Source organism: Chlamydomonas reinhardtii, chromosome 5 (genome assembly GCF_000002595.2).
Source record: "Chlamydomonas reinhardtii strain CC-503 cw92 mt+ chromosome 5, whole genome shotgun sequence".
NCBI classification, from domain to species: domain Eukaryota; kingdom Viridiplantae; phylum Chlorophyta; class Chlorophyceae; order Chlamydomonadales; family Chlamydomonadaceae; genus Chlamydomonas; species Chlamydomonas reinhardtii.
The window spans coordinates 1944046-1961140 of NC_057008.1; the positions used below are offsets into that span (position 1 = coordinate 1944046).

General features: G+C 63.7%; 3 protein-coding genes across 3 annotated transcripts in view; all 3 read right to left on the minus strand.

Moving 5' to 3' along the window:
• The window catches only part of CHLRE_05g241635v5 (uncharacterized protein), a 9536-nt gene extending 2303 nt beyond the window's left edge, over positions 1-7233 (minus strand). The window contains exons 1-14 of the mRNA XM_043062390.1: positions 6143-7233; positions 5693-5867; positions 5539-5619; positions 5385-5482; positions 4389-5001; positions 3783-4010; positions 3147-3476; positions 2935-2965; positions 2617-2684; positions 2199-2291; positions 1549-1985; positions 1399-1447; positions 1009-1158; positions 382-426 (exon numbers count right to left, since the gene is read on the minus strand). Coding sequence (XP_042924745.1) covers positions 382-426; positions 1009-1158; positions 1399-1447; positions 1549-1985; positions 2199-2291; positions 2617-2684; positions 2935-2965; positions 3147-3476; positions 3783-4010; positions 4389-5001; positions 5385-5482; positions 5539-5619; positions 5693-5867; positions 6143-7050 — 3306 coding nt within the window. The 5' untranslated portion in view covers positions 7051-7233. The remainder of the gene's footprint in view (positions 1-381; positions 427-1008; positions 1159-1398; positions 1448-1548; positions 1986-2198; positions 2292-2616; positions 2685-2934; positions 2966-3146; positions 3477-3782; positions 4011-4388; positions 5002-5384; positions 5483-5538; positions 5620-5692; positions 5868-6142) is intronic.
• A 124-nt stretch (positions 7234-7357) lies between these two features.
• Positions 7358-12673, minus strand: CHLRE_05g241636v5 (uncharacterized protein). The gene is made up of 4 exons (XM_043062391.1): positions 11897-12673; positions 11662-11803; positions 11217-11388; positions 7358-10820 (listed from the first exon to the last, which is right to left on the minus strand). The coding sequence occupies exons 1-4, from the start codon at positions 12295-12297 to the stop codon at positions 9847-9849; spliced, it is 1689 nt and encodes a 562-aa protein (XP_042924746.1). The 5' UTR covers positions 12298-12673; the 3' UTR covers positions 7358-9846.
• Positions 12674-12891: 218 nt separating this feature from the next.
• On the minus strand, positions 12892-17042 carry CHLRE_05g241637v5 (uncharacterized protein). Its single transcript, XM_001691088.2, has 11 exons — positions 16770-17042; positions 16565-16630; positions 16413-16476; positions 16226-16321; positions 15982-16034; positions 15683-15754; positions 15038-15160; positions 14402-14558; positions 14041-14186; positions 13662-13792; positions 12892-13418 (listed from the first exon to the last, which is right to left on the minus strand). The coding sequence occupies exons 1-11, from the start codon at positions 16803-16805 to the stop codon at positions 13328-13330; spliced, it is 1035 nt and encodes a 344-aa protein (XP_001691140.2). The 5' UTR covers positions 16806-17042; the 3' UTR covers positions 12892-13327.
• Between the last annotated feature and the right edge of the window lie 53 nt (positions 17043-17095).

A 17095-nucleotide genomic window follows, 5' to 3' on the forward strand; every position in this document is an offset into this window, starting at 1 on the left:
AGTTGTGGACACGAGACAGAGGCACGATGCAAGTAAGGGGGCACGTGGGGCGGGCGGGGGCGGGTCGGGAAGAATGTGCGCGTGAACCACACTGTCCGGATCTTTCGTTGCACGCGTGAAGAAGGGTGTGTACGGCTGCGGCCGCCAAACGGTCAAATGTTGAAAAGCATGTCCTTTGCTTGGCAATTGGCATTTAGAGGGCCTTACACGGCCCCCTGACCCCAACCCGAGACCTCCCATCCTTCCCAGCTGCTTCCCCATGCACCCCGACTACATACGGTGATGTACAACGACTCGCTTATGCAGCTGCAGTTCTCCTTACCGCGCTACTGTTTCCTTACGGGATTGGTTCAACGTTAACCCCTGCACCCACCCACCCACCTGCAGGAACTCCATAAGGGTCCAGTACTTGGGGAACGTCGCCTCCTGCCGCCACGCAGCCGGGAGGAAGGGAAAGACGTGCCGCATCCCATGCTTTCTCAGTTTGTGCGGTGTGGATGGATGGGTGTGCGATAGGACAGTGGTAAGGCAGGTTGGTAAAGTCCCGTAGGGTGCAGCTGATTCCCAGAACCCAGCAGATGGCAAACAAATTGCAACGGCAGGGCAGGAGTACGCGGCCGGTCGAGCGCCGGTGAGTGGATGGATGGTGCAACCTCATTGCCGTCGACCGTGCCGGACTATCCCCATCTTGCTTTGGTAAATAGAGAATACGTTTGTGCTGCCCTTGCTATTGCATCACTGGAATTGCTATTGCATTGCGAACGACTGCTGGGCTCACCTTCTGCGTGGTTGCAGTTCAAGGTGACGCGAACGTGTCGGGAGAAAGCATGTGGGAGAGGGTGCGGGTGGGAGGCAAGGCATTACCGTACTTGCCAGCGGTCCTGTGCGAGACACGCATACCACGTGTACCTGTATTTCCCGTTTTACAATTATCACTTTTCGTTGTTACTGTTTGGTACTCTTAGTACTGCTATCCCTGCCCGCTGACACGCACACCGGCACACGCACCTGCAGTACGCCGGACGTGAAGCAGCCGCGCACCAGCTGCAGTGCGGCGGCGGCAGCTTGCGGCGGCGGTAGCATGCGGTTGAACGGCTGTAGCAGCATGCAGCCGCTGCCGCCGCCACCACCGGCTGCGTCCGCGCCGCTGCCGTCAACCTGTTTGTTTAAGGAGCGAGGCAGGGGCCATGCCAGAATAGACACAGTCGGAGCAGCAGGAAGAGATGGTGGCAGCAGGTGGTGCCTTTGTCCACACGTCCCTCTTCCCTCGTTTCTTGCCGGACGGACAACCAGCCAACGGACGCGCATAAGCAATCTGAAGCAGCCTTACTGACCAGACTGCTGGCACGCAGGCCTAGCTAGCTAAGCGAGCACACACACGATGTAGGCGGCTCTCACCAGCAGCGCACGTGCAATGCCCGACACGCGCAGCTTGACGTCGTTGCAGCTGCAAATAAAGGCATTGCGTCAGTTCATTCATCACGAACAACGTGCGTGGGCTGCTAACGACCGAAAGAAAGAATGACCCATCCAATCCCGCCCACCCACCTGTTCCCGGGCTGCGGCCCCTCCGCCGCCGCCCGCGCCGCCGCCAGCTGTGCAGCCACCTCTGCCCCGCTAGGCAGCTGCAGGCCCTCCGCCTCCGCCCGCAACTGCGCCAGGAAAGCGCCGCCTCCATCTTCACCGCCGCCGCCACCCAGCATCCCCGGCGCAGCAGCAGCACCACCATCACTACGCAACACCGGCGGCGGCGGCCCCTCCAGCCCCGCCGCTGCCGCCGCCGCCTCCGCCGCCAGCTCCGCCGCCTCCTCCGCCGCCAGTCGTGCTGCCTTGACCGCCAGGTGTGGCAGGCAGGCCTCCATCCCCGCGTCCTCCGCAAACTCCACGGCCTTGCGGAGGCCGTCCAGCAGGCGGCAGGCCCGGCCCAGGCGGGGGCAGCTGTAGCGCTCCGCCAGCCGCCGCGCGGCACCGCGCTCGCCGACGACCTGCGTACGGTACGTACGGTACGGCACGATACGGTAGATGGAATGGATGGGATGGAAAACCTTGGCGTTGTTAGTTGGCTGAGTAAGCTGAACGCCCATACACTGGAGTAGTATGAGATGGGGCGGGAGTCCTGATGGGGTACGTGTTTATTTCCGGATAGGTTTCGGTTACAATACTTTCAGCACCTACCGGTACCGCTCGCCGTCGCTCACCTCGCCAATGTCATTGAGCAGCGTGGTCAGCGGGGCCCCCGCCGGCTGCTGCTCCTGCCGCTGCAGGGTGACCTCCGCGGCATGCCAGAGCTTCTGCAATCATATGCAGTAGGTGCACGGTGAACGCATGCGCCCCTGCATACCTTCGACAGGAACAAAGGAAGGCATGCGCGTCCCCACACGTAGATAAAGGCATGCATGCATGCCCCCACACGTGCTCCCACGTGTGGCAGCCGCGCCCCGCCGTCACGCTCCACAGTTTGCCTGTGGACCCGCAAACCAATGCACTGCCCACAAGTACGGCCAGTAGCACCCCAGCGTCCCAGCACCCCTAGCACCCTATCCAGCACCCTATCCAGCACCCTATCCAGCACCCTATCTAGCACCCTATCTAGCACCCGAGCACCCTGGCCCCCACCTCCTCCAGGGCCTGCACCTCCGCCTCTGCGCAGGCACCGACCGGCTCCAGCTCCGCCACGGCCTCCGCTGCACATGCGTTCGCAGCGGGATCGCCATTGCGCAGCAGCACACACACACAAACACACACAAACACACACACACACGCACACACACACACACACATGTCATACACAACAGGCGGTAGGGCAGGTGATGTGGTCACATACGTGTGTATCTGATCAGTACAGCGGCACTAATAAGAAAGGAATGCATGGCATGGCGCGGGACCCAACTCGTCACCCATGAACACATGCGGCCTGGCCGCCACCCTACACACCTAGGTCAATTGTGGTGCTGATCGCACATCCCTGCAAGCAAACGCAGGAGCAAACGCGATGCGATGCATTGCGCACGTGCGGGCGCATGTCAATAAAAGCAGCAAGGGCCGTGCTTCGATAGGGAAACCCCGAACAAATAAGAGAACAACTGTGGTTACCGGTATCAGTGACCCCTCCATCTACCAGTAGGTAGCTCCCTCAGCCCAACCACCTGCAGTTGCTTAATCAGCGCCACGTCCACGTCCCGCATCGCCACCTGCCGTGTCCCGGGCGGCAGCGCCGCCGCCAGCGCCGCCGTCTGCAGGTGCGGCGGCGGCGGCGCCGCCTGCTGCTGCTGCTGCTGCTGCTGCTGCTGCTGCTGCTGCTGAGGGCCGTGGCTCGCCGCCGCCGCTGCCACCGCCTGCTGCGGCTGAACCCCCGCCGGCACCGCCGCCGCCGCCGCCGCCGTCTGCTGGGCGGCGGCGGCCTTCACCACCGGCACCACGTGAATGGCGGCCCCCAGCTTGCTCAGGAGCTTGGCCATCTTCTCTCGCAGCGCGTCCTGCGCATGGAAACCATGTGTTTACACCGCATATAAGCTTGGTCTCGTGGACACAGTTGTACCGCTTTGTGCTATCTAGTCATGGCATGTAAAAACAACAAACATCTGGACAAGGGTATGGCAGAACATGACATGGGAAGGCAAAACAACAGACATCTTGACACGTGCAGGGTGCAGCTAGCTCATGGTAATAAAAGGAATGGACGGAAGGAGGAAAGGCGCCGAGGACGTGCGTAAATCAACATGGATAAAGAGAGATCGGAAACCTGGGAAACCTGGGAAGTAAGACTGGTGTGTGACACTCACGGGTTCCCGGTGGCTGGCTGGGGAAGCCGTCACCGCAAGCACACGTGGCATAGGCATGCCGCCGCCGCCGCCACAGCCGCCGCGACAGCCGCCGCCGCCACCATCACATCCGCCGCCACAGCCGCCGCCGCCACCATCACAGCCGCCGCCGCCGCCGTGCACGTTGTAGTGGCGCATGACCTCGGCGTAGGGGTGGCACTTCTTGCTGTGGTGGGCCTCGTCCAGAACCTACAGCAGACAGGACCGGCAGGTCAGGTGGTTGGTTTGGTTGGTTGGTTGGTTGGTTGGTTGGGTGGGTTGTTGGGTGTGTGGGTGGGTGACAGCAGGTGACGTTGGGTGGCATACCGGCGGACGCAGCACGGCTACGGCACCATGTACAGCTGAACTCATGAATGATGAGGCTACCGACGTGCACAGCGGCGCACCCACAGCACCCACCGGCAGCAAACCCGCCCTTTCTTCCTGTAGCCCGCCAGCTATGCCAGGCACGGACGTACGTGTGCAGGGCCCCACTCAAACCCAAACCCAAAACCCAAAACCCAAAACCCAAACCCAAAACCCAAAACCCAAAACCAAGCCCAAACCCAAACCCAAACCCAAACTCACCAGCAGGTCCAGGTGCTGCATGCAGCTCGCGTCCACCTGCAACAGGTCCTGAAACATCTTTCCCATCACCACCAGCACCACATCCCGCACACCGCCGTCGCCGCCGCCACCAGCTGCGGCAGCGGCCCCGCCTGTTCCACTACTGCCGCTACTGCCACTGCCGCTACTGCCACTGCTGATGCTGCCACTGCTGTCGCTGCTGCTCCCGCTCATTGCCCCGGTGTCCAAGCTGCTACTGCTGCTACTGCTACTGCCGCTGGCGCTGGCGCTGGCGCTGGCGCTGCTACTGCCGCCCATGCTGTCGCTGCGGCTGCAACGCCCGGTAGCGGCCAGGTAACTCGCCCACTTGCTCCACGTCAGCGGGTGGTCGCCGGAGTGCGCCGCCAGCAGCGGCAGCTGTAGCTGCTGCTGCTGCCGCCCAGCGAGTTCGGCAGGTGGCAGTAGCGGCGGCTGTAGCACCGTCCGGAACTCCGCCACGTGCTGTGTGGTCAGCACCGTCTGCGGCACCAGCACCACCACCAGGGCGCCGCGGCCGCCGCCGCCGCCGCCGCCGCTGCCACCGGGGCGGCGGCACTGTGGGTGCTGCTGGCCGCGCACGTGCTCCATGCACGACCTGAGCCGGTAAATAGCAGGTAGGCAGGTAGCAGGCAGGTTAGGGTGAGGACATGGTGAAAGGACAGGGTGTGAGGACAGGGTGTGATGAGACGATGGCTATGTATGGGGGTGGAGCGCGCATGTGGCGAGCGAGCAACTCAACGGCGTTATGCAGGCCGCGGGGTCTGGGGTGCGTGCCGCTAGTGAAGCCTGCCGAAGAGCAAGGCAACGGCACGTTGCTTTCCCCACCACCACCACCACCACCACCACCACCACCCTACACCATATGTAACTAAACACACGTGAACACGCAAGACTCACGCACAACAAACAATTTCATACACTCGTGCACCCACCGCACCACCGCACCCACCGCACCGACTGCTCGCGCACCGCACCCACCGTATGACCTCTGCGATCATGCGTGTCTTGCCGGAGCCTGTGGGCGACACCACCAACCAGTTGCCCCGCCACCCCGCCGCCAGCGCCGCGTAGTGCCGCTGCAGGTCGGCAGCAGCCGCCGTTGCCACCGCCGCCGCCGCTGCATTGGTCTGACCTGCGGTGCCAGCCGCCGCCCCACTAGCACCACCACTCGCAGCAGCAGCACCACCACCACCACCAGCAACAGCACCGGCGGCTGTGGAGGCGAGGGCGGCCCGCGCCGCGCGCTGCAGCGGCGCCGTGAGTGGCCAGCGCCAGCTCACACACACCTTGCCCACCGCCTCAGCCTGGTAAGCCCGGAGCAGGGGCGGCGGTGCCCGCCGTACGGCCGCCGCCGCCGCCGCCTGCAGGCCTGCCTCCGCCTTGAGGCGTTTGAGCTGTCGAAAGAAAATGCCCCCCAGGGCCTTGTTGCCGGTGCCGTCCGCGCGCTTCACGTCGCCGTTCCTGCGATGCGGTGTGGTGTGGTGTGGTGCGGTGCGGTGTGGTGCGGTGCGGTGTGGTGTGGTGCGGTGTGATGGGGTGCGGTGTGGCGCAGCGGCGGTAGGATTTGCGGTTGAATGTGACCTGCCGACCTGCCAGCGGGCATACCTACCGGTGTGCTTCCCATCGCCTCCCTCCTCCCCTTCCTGATGATGATGGGAATCTTCCATTGGGCCCGGGCACATGCCCTCTCCGCCTCGCTCCCATGCCGCTCCCCAGCCGCTGACCGCCCTGCTCACCGCACCGCCTCGTGCGTCCAAACCAGCGCCCGGATGACCTCGGCCGGTGTGTGCTTGGACATCAGCGGCTGCAGGACCGGCACCATGTCCGCGGCTTCACCCAGCGCCGCCACCAGCATCTCTGCCCGCGCCCGGGGGACCGCAACCTCAAGGCGCGCCTCCAAAGCACGCAGCTCCGTCTGATACTCCATGGCATCCCCTCCCGCCCCACCCTCTCCCTCCCCGCCCTCGCTCTCCTCGGCCTCGCCCTCCTCCGCGGCCTCAGTCGTGTCATCATCGTCGTACTCGTCGCCGCCGCTGTCGTCCTCATCCTCCCCGCCACCACCACCACCACCACCACCACCACTGCTACTGACCCCATCCCCAGCTCCTGCTCTGCCGCCGCTGCTGCTGCTGCCCGCCGCAGCCGCAGCCTCTGACGCGCCGCCGAGGCCCAGGGCACTAAGCATTGCTGTGGCCGTGGCCGTGTCGGTGAGGCTTTGCTGCTGCTGTGTGGTGACGCAGCCGCCCCCGCTGGCGGCCTGTAGCCCCTGCTGCAGCCCCTGCAGAGCCTGCTGCAGCTGCCATGCGGGTGGAAACCCCTGCTGCCGCCGGTCCCAGGCCCGGGCGCTGTGCAGGCGCACGTGGTGGTCCATCGCCAGGGCAGCCAGGAGCAGGCACGCGGGCGCGACCCAGTCCGGCAGCATCGACGGCAGCGGCGCGCCAGTTGCGGCAGCGGCGGCCGCCTTTGCCCGGGAGGCAGAAAGCAGGACGTGCTCCACCGCGGTGAACAGCTCTGCCGCCGGGAAGACGTCGACAGTGCTAGTTGTCGCGCCAGATGCTGAGGAGGGGGCTGCAACTGCCGAGCTTACGGCGCGTCTCAGGGCGTCGCCGAGGAGCAGGAGCGGCGGGTAGGGCATCGGCAGCATCCCGACCGAGGCCAGCGGCGCCAGGGCATGTGTCCAGGACTGCGAGGCACCGCCAAATTCGAAAGCCATTGAGTTGTAGATTGGAAGCAGCGAGAGCGGTCAAGGGCTCGATGGTGAGTTTGTTATGTCGCGTGCTAGCATGGTGAAGCCGCGTGTCGCGGTGCTTCAGGGATATGTTATGCGTAGTGGCTGAGTAGCAAATGCATTGCTTATGAGCTATAACGAATGGTGCATGGGTTGCAGCCATGCTGGCCTCGTGAGTCGTGACCGCCCGCCCGTGATGGTGACCCAAAAGCCAACCCTTCCCAAATAAGGTGAATTCCCTCCCACGCACGGCTCACCGAAACGCCGCGCACCTGCGCAAGCCCCAGTCCCGTTCACCACCCACCAGCCACATTAGCACCCCTTTTGCTGAAGGGCTGAACTTGCCGCATCGCATCCCACCCCTGCTCAAGCGGCGCCTCCACTCTTCGCCACAGCTTGCAACTCCGAACATGTGTTGCAGTGCAGCCCCGTCAAAGGAAGTCGAGTGCTGTCCGAAAGCATACACCACACAAAACGCGCAGCGCACCTCGCGCGCGCCCTCGCAACCCGGCCAGGGGTACAAACAGCGGCGCAGACGCACGCCTGTATTATTGCAGGCGTCTGCAGACCGCCCGTTTGCTTCCGGCCTAAACATGTACTAAAGGCGTGCATCCGCACGCGCCACGCAGCGGCGCAGCGGCACAGCGGTGCGTGCGGGAAGCCCGTGCAGGGTGCACCCTTGCCGCATGCAGGTAGCCCGCGGCGGCAGCCGCCCTTGCCACACACGGCCTCCGCCTCCACGCCACGCACCCTCCTCCTGCCGCCCTCCCTGCCTCTCTAAGCGGCAGGCGGCCGCAGCAGCGAGTCCTGCGTGCTGTCCATCATCTGCGGCGGTAGCCAGTACGCCGCCGCCATGGGGCCCTGGTACGGCACACATATGACAAGAAAAGGTGGCTCTCCCTCGCAAGGGAAAAGTGGGCTGTGCCGCCACGCCACGTCCTCCGTCTGAGGCCGAAGGTTCCAATACTAGCCTCATCTCCCGGACATAGCCGGGGTCGGTTTGTACAGGCACCGCCCGCCATATGTGCCCAGTCGCGCCCAGCTATCAAGCACTAGTGCAGCAGGCAGCAGGCCAACCAGACAGCAAGGAAAACCTCTGGGCACATGGCATGACTGCAGCAGGCACAGGCCCCATCTACAAGTCGCTGTGCCCTCCCACCCGCCCAGGCTCCCAACCCCGCACCTTGGCTGCCGTCGCCCACATGCGCCCGGGCCTGCCCGGGCACCTGCCAAGTGCCAGAGACCGCGGCATCATGTATATCTTTACATTTTGTTTGCCGCATCTCTTTCCGCCGCATTACCCGCAGGGCACCATCCCCCGCACACACACAACGTGCCGTGCCGCACGCCATCCACATAGGCGTACGAACCCACGTTCCCCCAGCCACACTCCAGCACCCACTTCAATGAAGCGCGCACACTCATCTCTCGCAATCCCGCCCATTAGAGTGTCAGTCACACTCTCACAGTCATTCGCACTCTAGACCTCTTGCATTTCCTTTCGCATCTAACCCCGCCGCGGCATGTATGTTCAGCCCGCCTATAAGCGCAAGCAGCCGTGCTCTTCCGCCGTGGCTCCTTTCGCTGCCGTGCCGCACCGCACGTGTGCAATACAGCACCTGCACATGCCACATGCAAGCATGCATATCCAGCCGAATCCAATTCCGTAAGGGAGTGCACAGTAAGCCTCCAATTCTCGTAAACACCTCGCAGGCCGCGACCGCTACCCCTGCATCAAACGATGTGTCGGTGTAATGCCCTGCCCCACTCGGCCCCTGCACCTGCGTTTCCCGGCCTCCATTATCCATATCCGTTGCGTGCCGTCATGCCCATGCTTCTATCTGCGACCCGCCGCTCTCCACGGGCTAATCCGCCCGCACCTCTACCTCAGCTCGTCTCACCACCTGCCCTCTGTTGGTACACCGCTCAATCGTTCTGGTTCATGTGCCATTTCTGCACACCAAGCACGGTCGGTCCGCCATCTACCCAATCCTCCTTGCCCATCCTTCTTGCCAATCCTTCTACCAATCCTTCTTGCCAGGCTCCCCGACCGGGCCCTCCGCTTGCGCTCGGCATCAAGTGCTTCCCATACCGCAACTCGACCCCACATCCCGCCGACACAACACCAGTAGCATTCCGGAGCTGCTGAAGCGCTGAGCACCAATGAGGGCCTCTGTCCGACAATACCGTAATGGCTCTGGAGCAGCAAGCATACGCGGACTACTGATGGACCTGGGCATGTGCCATAATGAACAGAGCCCGCCTGCGCTGCATTGGAAACGCAATACTTGACAGTTGACACGGACACTCGGCATAGGCACGCACGTTGGACGTCCTTGTGATGAGATGTCATTTACGCTAGCGTGTCAAGGGAAGTCGAGTGCTGTCCGAAAGCATACACCACACAAAACGCGCAGCGCACCTCGCGCGCGCCCTCGCAACCCGGCCAGGGGTACAAACAGCGGCGCAGACGCACGCCTGTACTATTGCAGGCGTCTGCAGACCGCCCGTTTGCTTCCGGCCTAAACATGTACTAAAGGCGTGCACCCGCACGCGCCACGCAGCGGCGCAGCGGCACAGCGGTGCGTGCGGGTAGCCCGTGCAGGGTGCAACCTTGCCGCGTGCGGGTAGCCCGCGGCAGCAGCTGCCCTTGCCACACACGGCCTCCGCCTCCACGCCACGCGCCCTCCTCCTGCCGCCCTCCCTGCCTCTCTAAGCGGCGGGCGGCCGCAGCAGCGAGTCCTGCGTGCTGTCCATCATCTGCGGCGGCAGCCAGTACGCCGCCGCCATGGGGCCCTGGTACGGCACCATGCTGCCCATGCCGCCCGCCGCCGCCATGCCGCCATTCGCCGCCGCAGCCGCCATCATCATCGCCTGCGGCTTGCTCGACCCCCCGCCCACCATGCCCATCGCCATCATGCCCGCCGGCCCGCCGCCGCCGCCGCCGCCGGCCGCCATCATTGGCCCAGGCATCATCTGTGGCGGCATCATCATCTGCCCCGCCGCCGCCGCCGACCCCGCCGCCATCATGGCGCTGCCGGGCCCCGCCATGCCCACCTGCACCGGCGACTGCACCTGCCCCGTGTTGATGGTCACGCCCATGCTTAGAGCAACGCTCGGCTGCTGTTGCAGCTGCTGCTGTTGCTGCGCGTGGCCGCTGCCACCGGCTGAACCGGCGGGGCCGCCGTTGGATACGTCCGAGCCGCCGGGTTGCTGCCCCTGCCCCTGCCCTTGCGCCTGCTGCTGCGCCTGCCCCGCCGGCACCATCTGCATCTGTCCCTGCATCTGTCCCTGCATCTGCCCCTGCATCTGCCCCTGCATCTGTCCCTGCATATGTCCCTGCATCTGCATCATCTGCCCCTGCACCATCTGGCCCTGCACCTGCTGCTGCGGCTGCTGCATCTGCGCCATCTGCCCCTGCGCCTGCCCCGCCTGCTGCACCTGCACCTGCTGCTGCGGCTGCTGCTGCCCCACCGGCCCCATGGTGGTCATTCCCGGGACGGGCGGCGGCGTGGGGGCGCTGGGGATGGAGCCGGCAGACATGCTACCTGCCGACATTAGAGCCATGGGCGGTCCCGCCGAGGTAGAGGCGCCGCCCATGGCCGCCGCGCCGCCCATGGCCGCCGCGCCGCCCATGGCCGCCGCGCCGCCCATGGCCGCCGCCGGCATAGCCATCATCGGCATGCCTGTGGAAGCGTGCCAGCGTTTGCGGGTGATGTGTTGTTGAGGAGCCGAGTGGCACGAACCCGCTCACCCACGCAACTCAACGCCAGTCACCCGACCCATTCCCGCAACGACTCACGAGCCGCAGCGCCAGTGGCCCGCCCCGGCCTCGTCCCACTCGCTCGGCCCAGTGACCAGCCCGACCCGGCGCCCCACGCCCCAGGTCTCCACAGATCCGGCTTACCTGCCCCCTTCGCGTGTCTCTTTCACACCTCCCCTCCACCTGTCCCTGCACAGAGAACCCGCCTCCCCCTGCCCGGCCTCCCCCTGCCCGGCCTCCCCTTGCCCAGCCTCCGCCGCCCGCCACCCGGACCCCGCCGCCGCCACCCGCCGCCGCCACCCGCCGCCGCCCGCCTCACCTCCCATGGGCCCAGCCATCATGGCCCCCGGCGGCGCCATCATCATCTGCCCCGCCTGCATCATGCCGCCGTTGGCGCCGTGCATGCCGCCCATGCCGCCCATCCCCGTCAGCATCAGGCTGTGCTGGTACAGCTGCTGGCCGCGCTCCCGCTCCAGCGTGCAGACGCGCTCCTGCGGAGCGTGGTGAAGCATGGGTGGCGGGTTGGTTTGGTTTGAGTGGGTTTGAGTGGGATTGGGTGCTGGGTTGGGTGATGGGGTGGGGGAGGAGGCAGGTGGTGGGAGAGCTGCCGGGGCGTTGCGCGCGTCCCGGAGACCCGCCCAGGTGCCAGAGCCGGGCGGGAGATCCGAAACGCGGTTGCTGTTGCTGCTAAATGCAGCCGAGTCTCTATTCCCCGTCTCTGTTTGCCTCAGCTGCATCGGCGGATTGATGGCACTAGAACCCACCTCTAGAAACTTGTTCAGCTGCTTGAGCTGGTGATTTTCCACAGTAACCTGCTGCACGTAGCGGATAGCATCGCCCAAGATGGTGCTCTTGTCCGTCTTCGGCTCGCTCCCAGGGTCTACAAGCCGCGACAGCTCCAGAAAGCTGCGGAAGGTCGGGAGCAGCGCGGTGAAGCGGGGGGTTTTGGGTGCGGACCGTCCGGCAGAGCCGAGGCCGCCCAAATCACCATAAACTTACCGTTCGTTTAGCTTTTCGCGCCTCGCCTTCTCGCGGCAGGCCTTTTTGGTTGCCGCGGAATTGGCCTCGCCCTTGGAGCGCTTCCCTGAACCCTTTTCGCCCTTTCCACCGTCATCGTCATCGTCCGAGTCTGATAAGGCCGCGTCTTCAAGCGTCCGCTTAGCGACCGGTCGATGGCCCGACTGCGCTCCGCCACCACTGCCTGGCGCTTGGGCCACCTGGCAAACTGCCTCCAGCGTGTTGTGATCCAGCACCTCAGAGCCCAGAACTAGCTCATCGTTCAAGAACTGGAGGAACGATGAATTCAAAGCCTGCTGGTCATCACCAGTCGTGGCCCCCTCCAACTTAGCGACGCCGGCAGCAGCTACCACCGCCATCTGCCCACCAACAACAGCGTCCATAAGCTTCTAGCTATCAACCTAACATAGGGGCCAAACTGGATTCCCTGCTTGAGTCACCACGGATGGCGTGTGCCCCGCACAGGACCGTGAGACGGGCGCGCCGATAAAGCAAGACGGGAGCTATGACGAATGTGAGTATGAAGCCATATGTTTCATAAGCAAGTTCTACAGGAAGGATCCCGATTGCGGACTCGATTGGAGTTTCCACCCTCTGTCGCGGTACACATACACCCCGTGTCAGCCAGGGCCGCTAGCCTTCGCTTGGGCTGAAATGATGCCTAAACGGCTGGTGCACCACACAACCCCAGGATCTGCCGCTATAGAGCACTCGCCTTGAAGCCTGTCGAGCTGAGAACCGGAGAGCCCCTTCGTAACGGCCATCGTAAACATGCGTTGAGGCAACCGCCGACCTTGTTACTTATGATGACGCAGGAGACCTTTCGCCGCGTATTTGTCACACACGCGCACTTGGCCGTGCTCGCGCAGCGCGCTCTGGCCCACGCTGCCGCCCTTGCCCACGCTTGCATCCCTGCTACACGGCATCGCGACGCGGAGGCGAGGAACACACTTGAGCCCACGTGGTATTGCGCAGTTGTCATCAGGGACTTACATGCACGGCACGCACCACGGCGCCCTTGCGGCGCTGCTGTGCCGGCCCACGCCGCCACGCGCCCGCCAAATAAGCACGTCAAACGGCTCCTGGAACCCGCCTTGTCCAAGCACATCCACAGGAGCGGAGCTGGTCGCTCCGCGACTCGACTAAGTTATGTTTCATGTTGTACGGATTCCACATATGTACAGAACCCCTCAAAGCCCCCTGAAATTTGAACCCCTCACCGAACCGTGCCGTCCACGTTGCCTTCGGCTGCGGCGCACACAACTTGAGTGACGCAACGCCCTTCACGCGGTTGCCTGGCGACCACTACCCACGCTGGGACCTCGTACACCGCTTTAACTCCATGTACCCTTTCCACTTAAGTCATCCTCCTCTCCACCACTTTGCTCCTCCGATCCTTCAGGCCGCTGCTGCTCACAAGCCCAGCACATCCGCGCCGCCGCCCATCATGCCGCCGCCGCCGCCCGACATGCCGTCCAGCTTGTTCTCCATCTCCATGTGCTGCCTGTCGTTGCACGAGGAGAAATACGTCAGCTCACGCCAGTTAGGCCGCTGATATTAATAAAGGACATGCAAGCAGCTGCCTCGAGCGGCGTCCAACACTACCTCATCCCGGACCGGTCAACCCGCCCAGCTCTCACACCGCCCGCATGGCCATCCCCACCACCAGTGCCTGTACCCTGTCCCGCCCCCCACCCCGCGACTGTTTCCTTATGGGGTTGGTCCAGAATTACCCCCCACCCCGCACCTGAAGATGGGGTTGTTCTTGAACTCCAGGTACAGTGTGAACAGCACGTGCAGGCTCTCCACGGGGTCGTCGTACACGGGAATGTCCAGCAGCGTGCACACCAGCCGGGCGTAGGTCTTGATGTCCAGCTCCTGCGGGGGAGGGGGGGGGCGGAAGGCGTGGGTGACAGGGTGTGGGTGGAAAGTCGCCAAGGGTGTGCGCGACAAAACTGAGTAAGGAAGGATGATGGCGAGTGGATGGAGAATCAGGGCGGCGGTGATGATGGCGAGTGCGGCAATGCAGATGAGGTGGGTGGGTGGTACACGACAAGCTGAGCTTCCGTGTCGCAACCGCACTACCATAGTCGCAAAATGTCGCTAGCATGCCGATCCAGTCCCACCACATCGCCGGACGGCATGTGCATGGTCTTGAGGAAGGTCTCCACCTCCGGCGGCCACTCCTGCATCAGCGCCTCGATCTCTGGCATGCGCTTGCTGTAGTTGACGGTGGCGGCCGGCTTGGCCTTGTGGATGTCGTTGATGGAGGCTGCGATGCAGGAGCAGGAGCAGAAGCTGAGTGACGGCTCTCAATACCATCTTCCAACGGGTTGGTTGTAAGCTCGGATTCTTAACAAACGGTTCGGCAAGCAGTGACCCCAAAGACCCGACGCAAAACACATCCTTGCCCCGCATCGCCTTGCCCCCCTGCCCGTAATGCCTCTGTCCCCACGCCGCCGCTGCCGCCGCCGCCGCCGCACCCACCGATCCACTGCTGGATCTTCTTGGCCTTGTTCTCGTCGGTGTGCTCCAGCCGCCCCACCATGTCGGCCTTGGCGCCCGGCGCCTCCTTGGACAGCTGCCGCAGCTGCAGCGTCAGCACCGTGGGGTCCGACTGCTTGGCGGCCGGCTCGTCCAGAACCTGCACGCGGGGGATACATTCATAATTAATTAAGAAGAGAAGGCGTAGCCAGGTACAGTAGCATAGTAGACACGGGGGCCGGGATAAAAGCCATCCCAAAGTTGCTTTTCATCACATCCTCTGCTCTTGCTTGTACTAGGAAGTCAGCACGTGGCGGCCGTGAGCGGGCAGGGGTGTCGTACGGCATGCCCGAGCCCAGCAATTACAGGTGTCACAGGGCCAGGCAAGGGACGAGATCAGTCAGGACTCGGGGGCCCCCCCACGCGGCGGGTCAGTGAAGGACGGGCACAGAGGTGTTGGGGGCACGGGGCCTGTGTGTGCCAGTGCAACCCCTACCGCGCGCCAAGCCCAGCCCTCCATGCCCTGCCGTCACCATATCCTGCGTCGCCTCCAACCCAACAACCCCGCCGCCGCCCGCCCTTGTCTACAGCTCCCGCGCCCCCTTTGCGCGCGCCGCGCTGCCCCCCCTCCCCCCGCACCTTGAGCCCCAGGTAGTCGGGCTTGGTGTCGGGTCGCGGCACCTTGATGAACTCGTCGATGCCGCCCACCGCGGGGATGTAGTCAGGGATGAAGGGCTTGATGCGCGTGTCCAGCTCCACCGTCTGAGCGGGTGGGAGAAGAAAAGCGCAAGGGGAGAGGGAAGGCAAGAGGGGTTGGAGGGTAGGCGGGCATGGGGTGTGGGCGACGGGCAGGGGTAAGCGAGGGGACGAGGGGAGTCGAGGGCGCGAGCGGCTTGGCCGCGACCTCCCGCAATTCAAAGGCAGGGCGGCGCGGTGCCCCTGCGATGGACTGTGCGCCTCCCATGGGATGCTGCGCACGCATGGGTGCGTTGCCTGTGCTCGCACACCGCATACGCCTCTTGCAGACACACACACACACACTGCTGGCAACAATGGACATCGCCGCCCTGCCTCTTAGGCTCCAGCCCTCACTCGGTGACCCGCACCCGGCAACCCTGACACTGGCCCTGTCCTGACCCTGACTCTGGCGGCAGGACCTCAAAGCTGCTCACTGGACTACTACTACCGTAGAGCTGTACCCGCCTGCGGCTCGTAGCGGCCCTTGCCCTGACCCTGCCGGTACGGCCTCACAGATTCGCACTAGACTACTAGAACTGTACCCACCTGCGGCTTGTAGCGGCCGATGTAGGAGAACAGCTCGCGCACGTCCTCGCCCACGTTCAGGTGCTTGTACTCCTGTGCGAGTGGGCATAGCAGCACGGCGTGTCGGATCAGGGACGGCCAGCTGGGAGCATGTTAGCAAGCATCGCACATGCGGTGCCTGCTCGGCGCACCGCGCCATGCGCCGGATGAGCTGCATTGTGGCTCACGGCACTATTCCCCCCTGGCTACGCCTTCACTTCTTATTTAACCATGAATGTAACCCCCAGGCAGCTGGACGAACAGCATCGCAACCCACGGACCTGTGCGTTGTAAGCACCCGGCGGTGCCTCGTCCGAGTTGGCGATGCCGCCAGCTGCAGGGGAGGGCACGGACAACGTCGGGCAGCGATTCAAACTCTGGTGGCACAGCGTGTCACGCCATAGAACCTGATGCCCACGTCACCAAAGCGTCCTTTTCACGGCCCCCAGTGGCGTGTACCCCAGACCCCATGAAACCACACCCTCACTGCCAAACCCTGTGCACCCCTCCGCCTCATAGACCTACGTGCGTGCTTTCCAGCCTCATAGCCCGTTGGTGAGAGTGTCCGCGCTGGAGCAGCTGGCCCCTCGTCCATGTCGTGTGACTCTATGAGCGACGCATCTGTGGGAGGTGGTGGGGAGGAACGGCCATCGGAACCTGGCAGAGCGGCAGAAGCAAGGCGCCGACGGTCACGCTGACATCGTTCAAGTACCTCTAGGCGCAGCTGGAGGCTCATCCGCTCCCGCGAAGCTCTCCGACTCACTCAGGTTCACCTCCTGCGAGAGGGACATGTGGTCACGCAAATGAGCGAGCCAAAGACAAAGCACATGCACAGAAGCTAAACATGCCATCATTAGCACATACCTCGTCGTGCGGCTGGTTCTGCACGACCTGCGAGCGCGCGGTGCCCTGGAACTGGTCCAGGTCGTCCTGTAAAGAGAGGACAGCATGATTACTGAATACAAAGCACTTCATCTGTGGCTTTCAAATGCATGGGAGCATGAAAGGCGGGTCCCAGCCCCGGCTGCAAGTCGCATTCAACGCGGTTGGGCCCCTCGCTCTCGCTCACCCCGTCGCGGTCAGGGTAGTCCATAGAGTCATCCATGGCTGCTGCTTGCTCCTATGTCAGGTCCAAGTCCTCGCCGGGCAGGTCACAAAGGAAATTCCAAGGCTTGCGTAACAAACGCAAGCAGCCTGCCCCTTGCACCTAGGTCATTCAGGTAGATAATACTTGATCTAATAAGTGGTATATGTTGATAATTGCTCGTGGGCCCGCGGCCAACAGCAGGTCTTGCGAAAACGCAACTCGGGGAACAGAGCCCGTCCTGAAATGTTTTCTATCTATAAGCTCAAGGTTGCCCTGCACAACTCTGTATCGGCTGCGGTTCGGTGCCT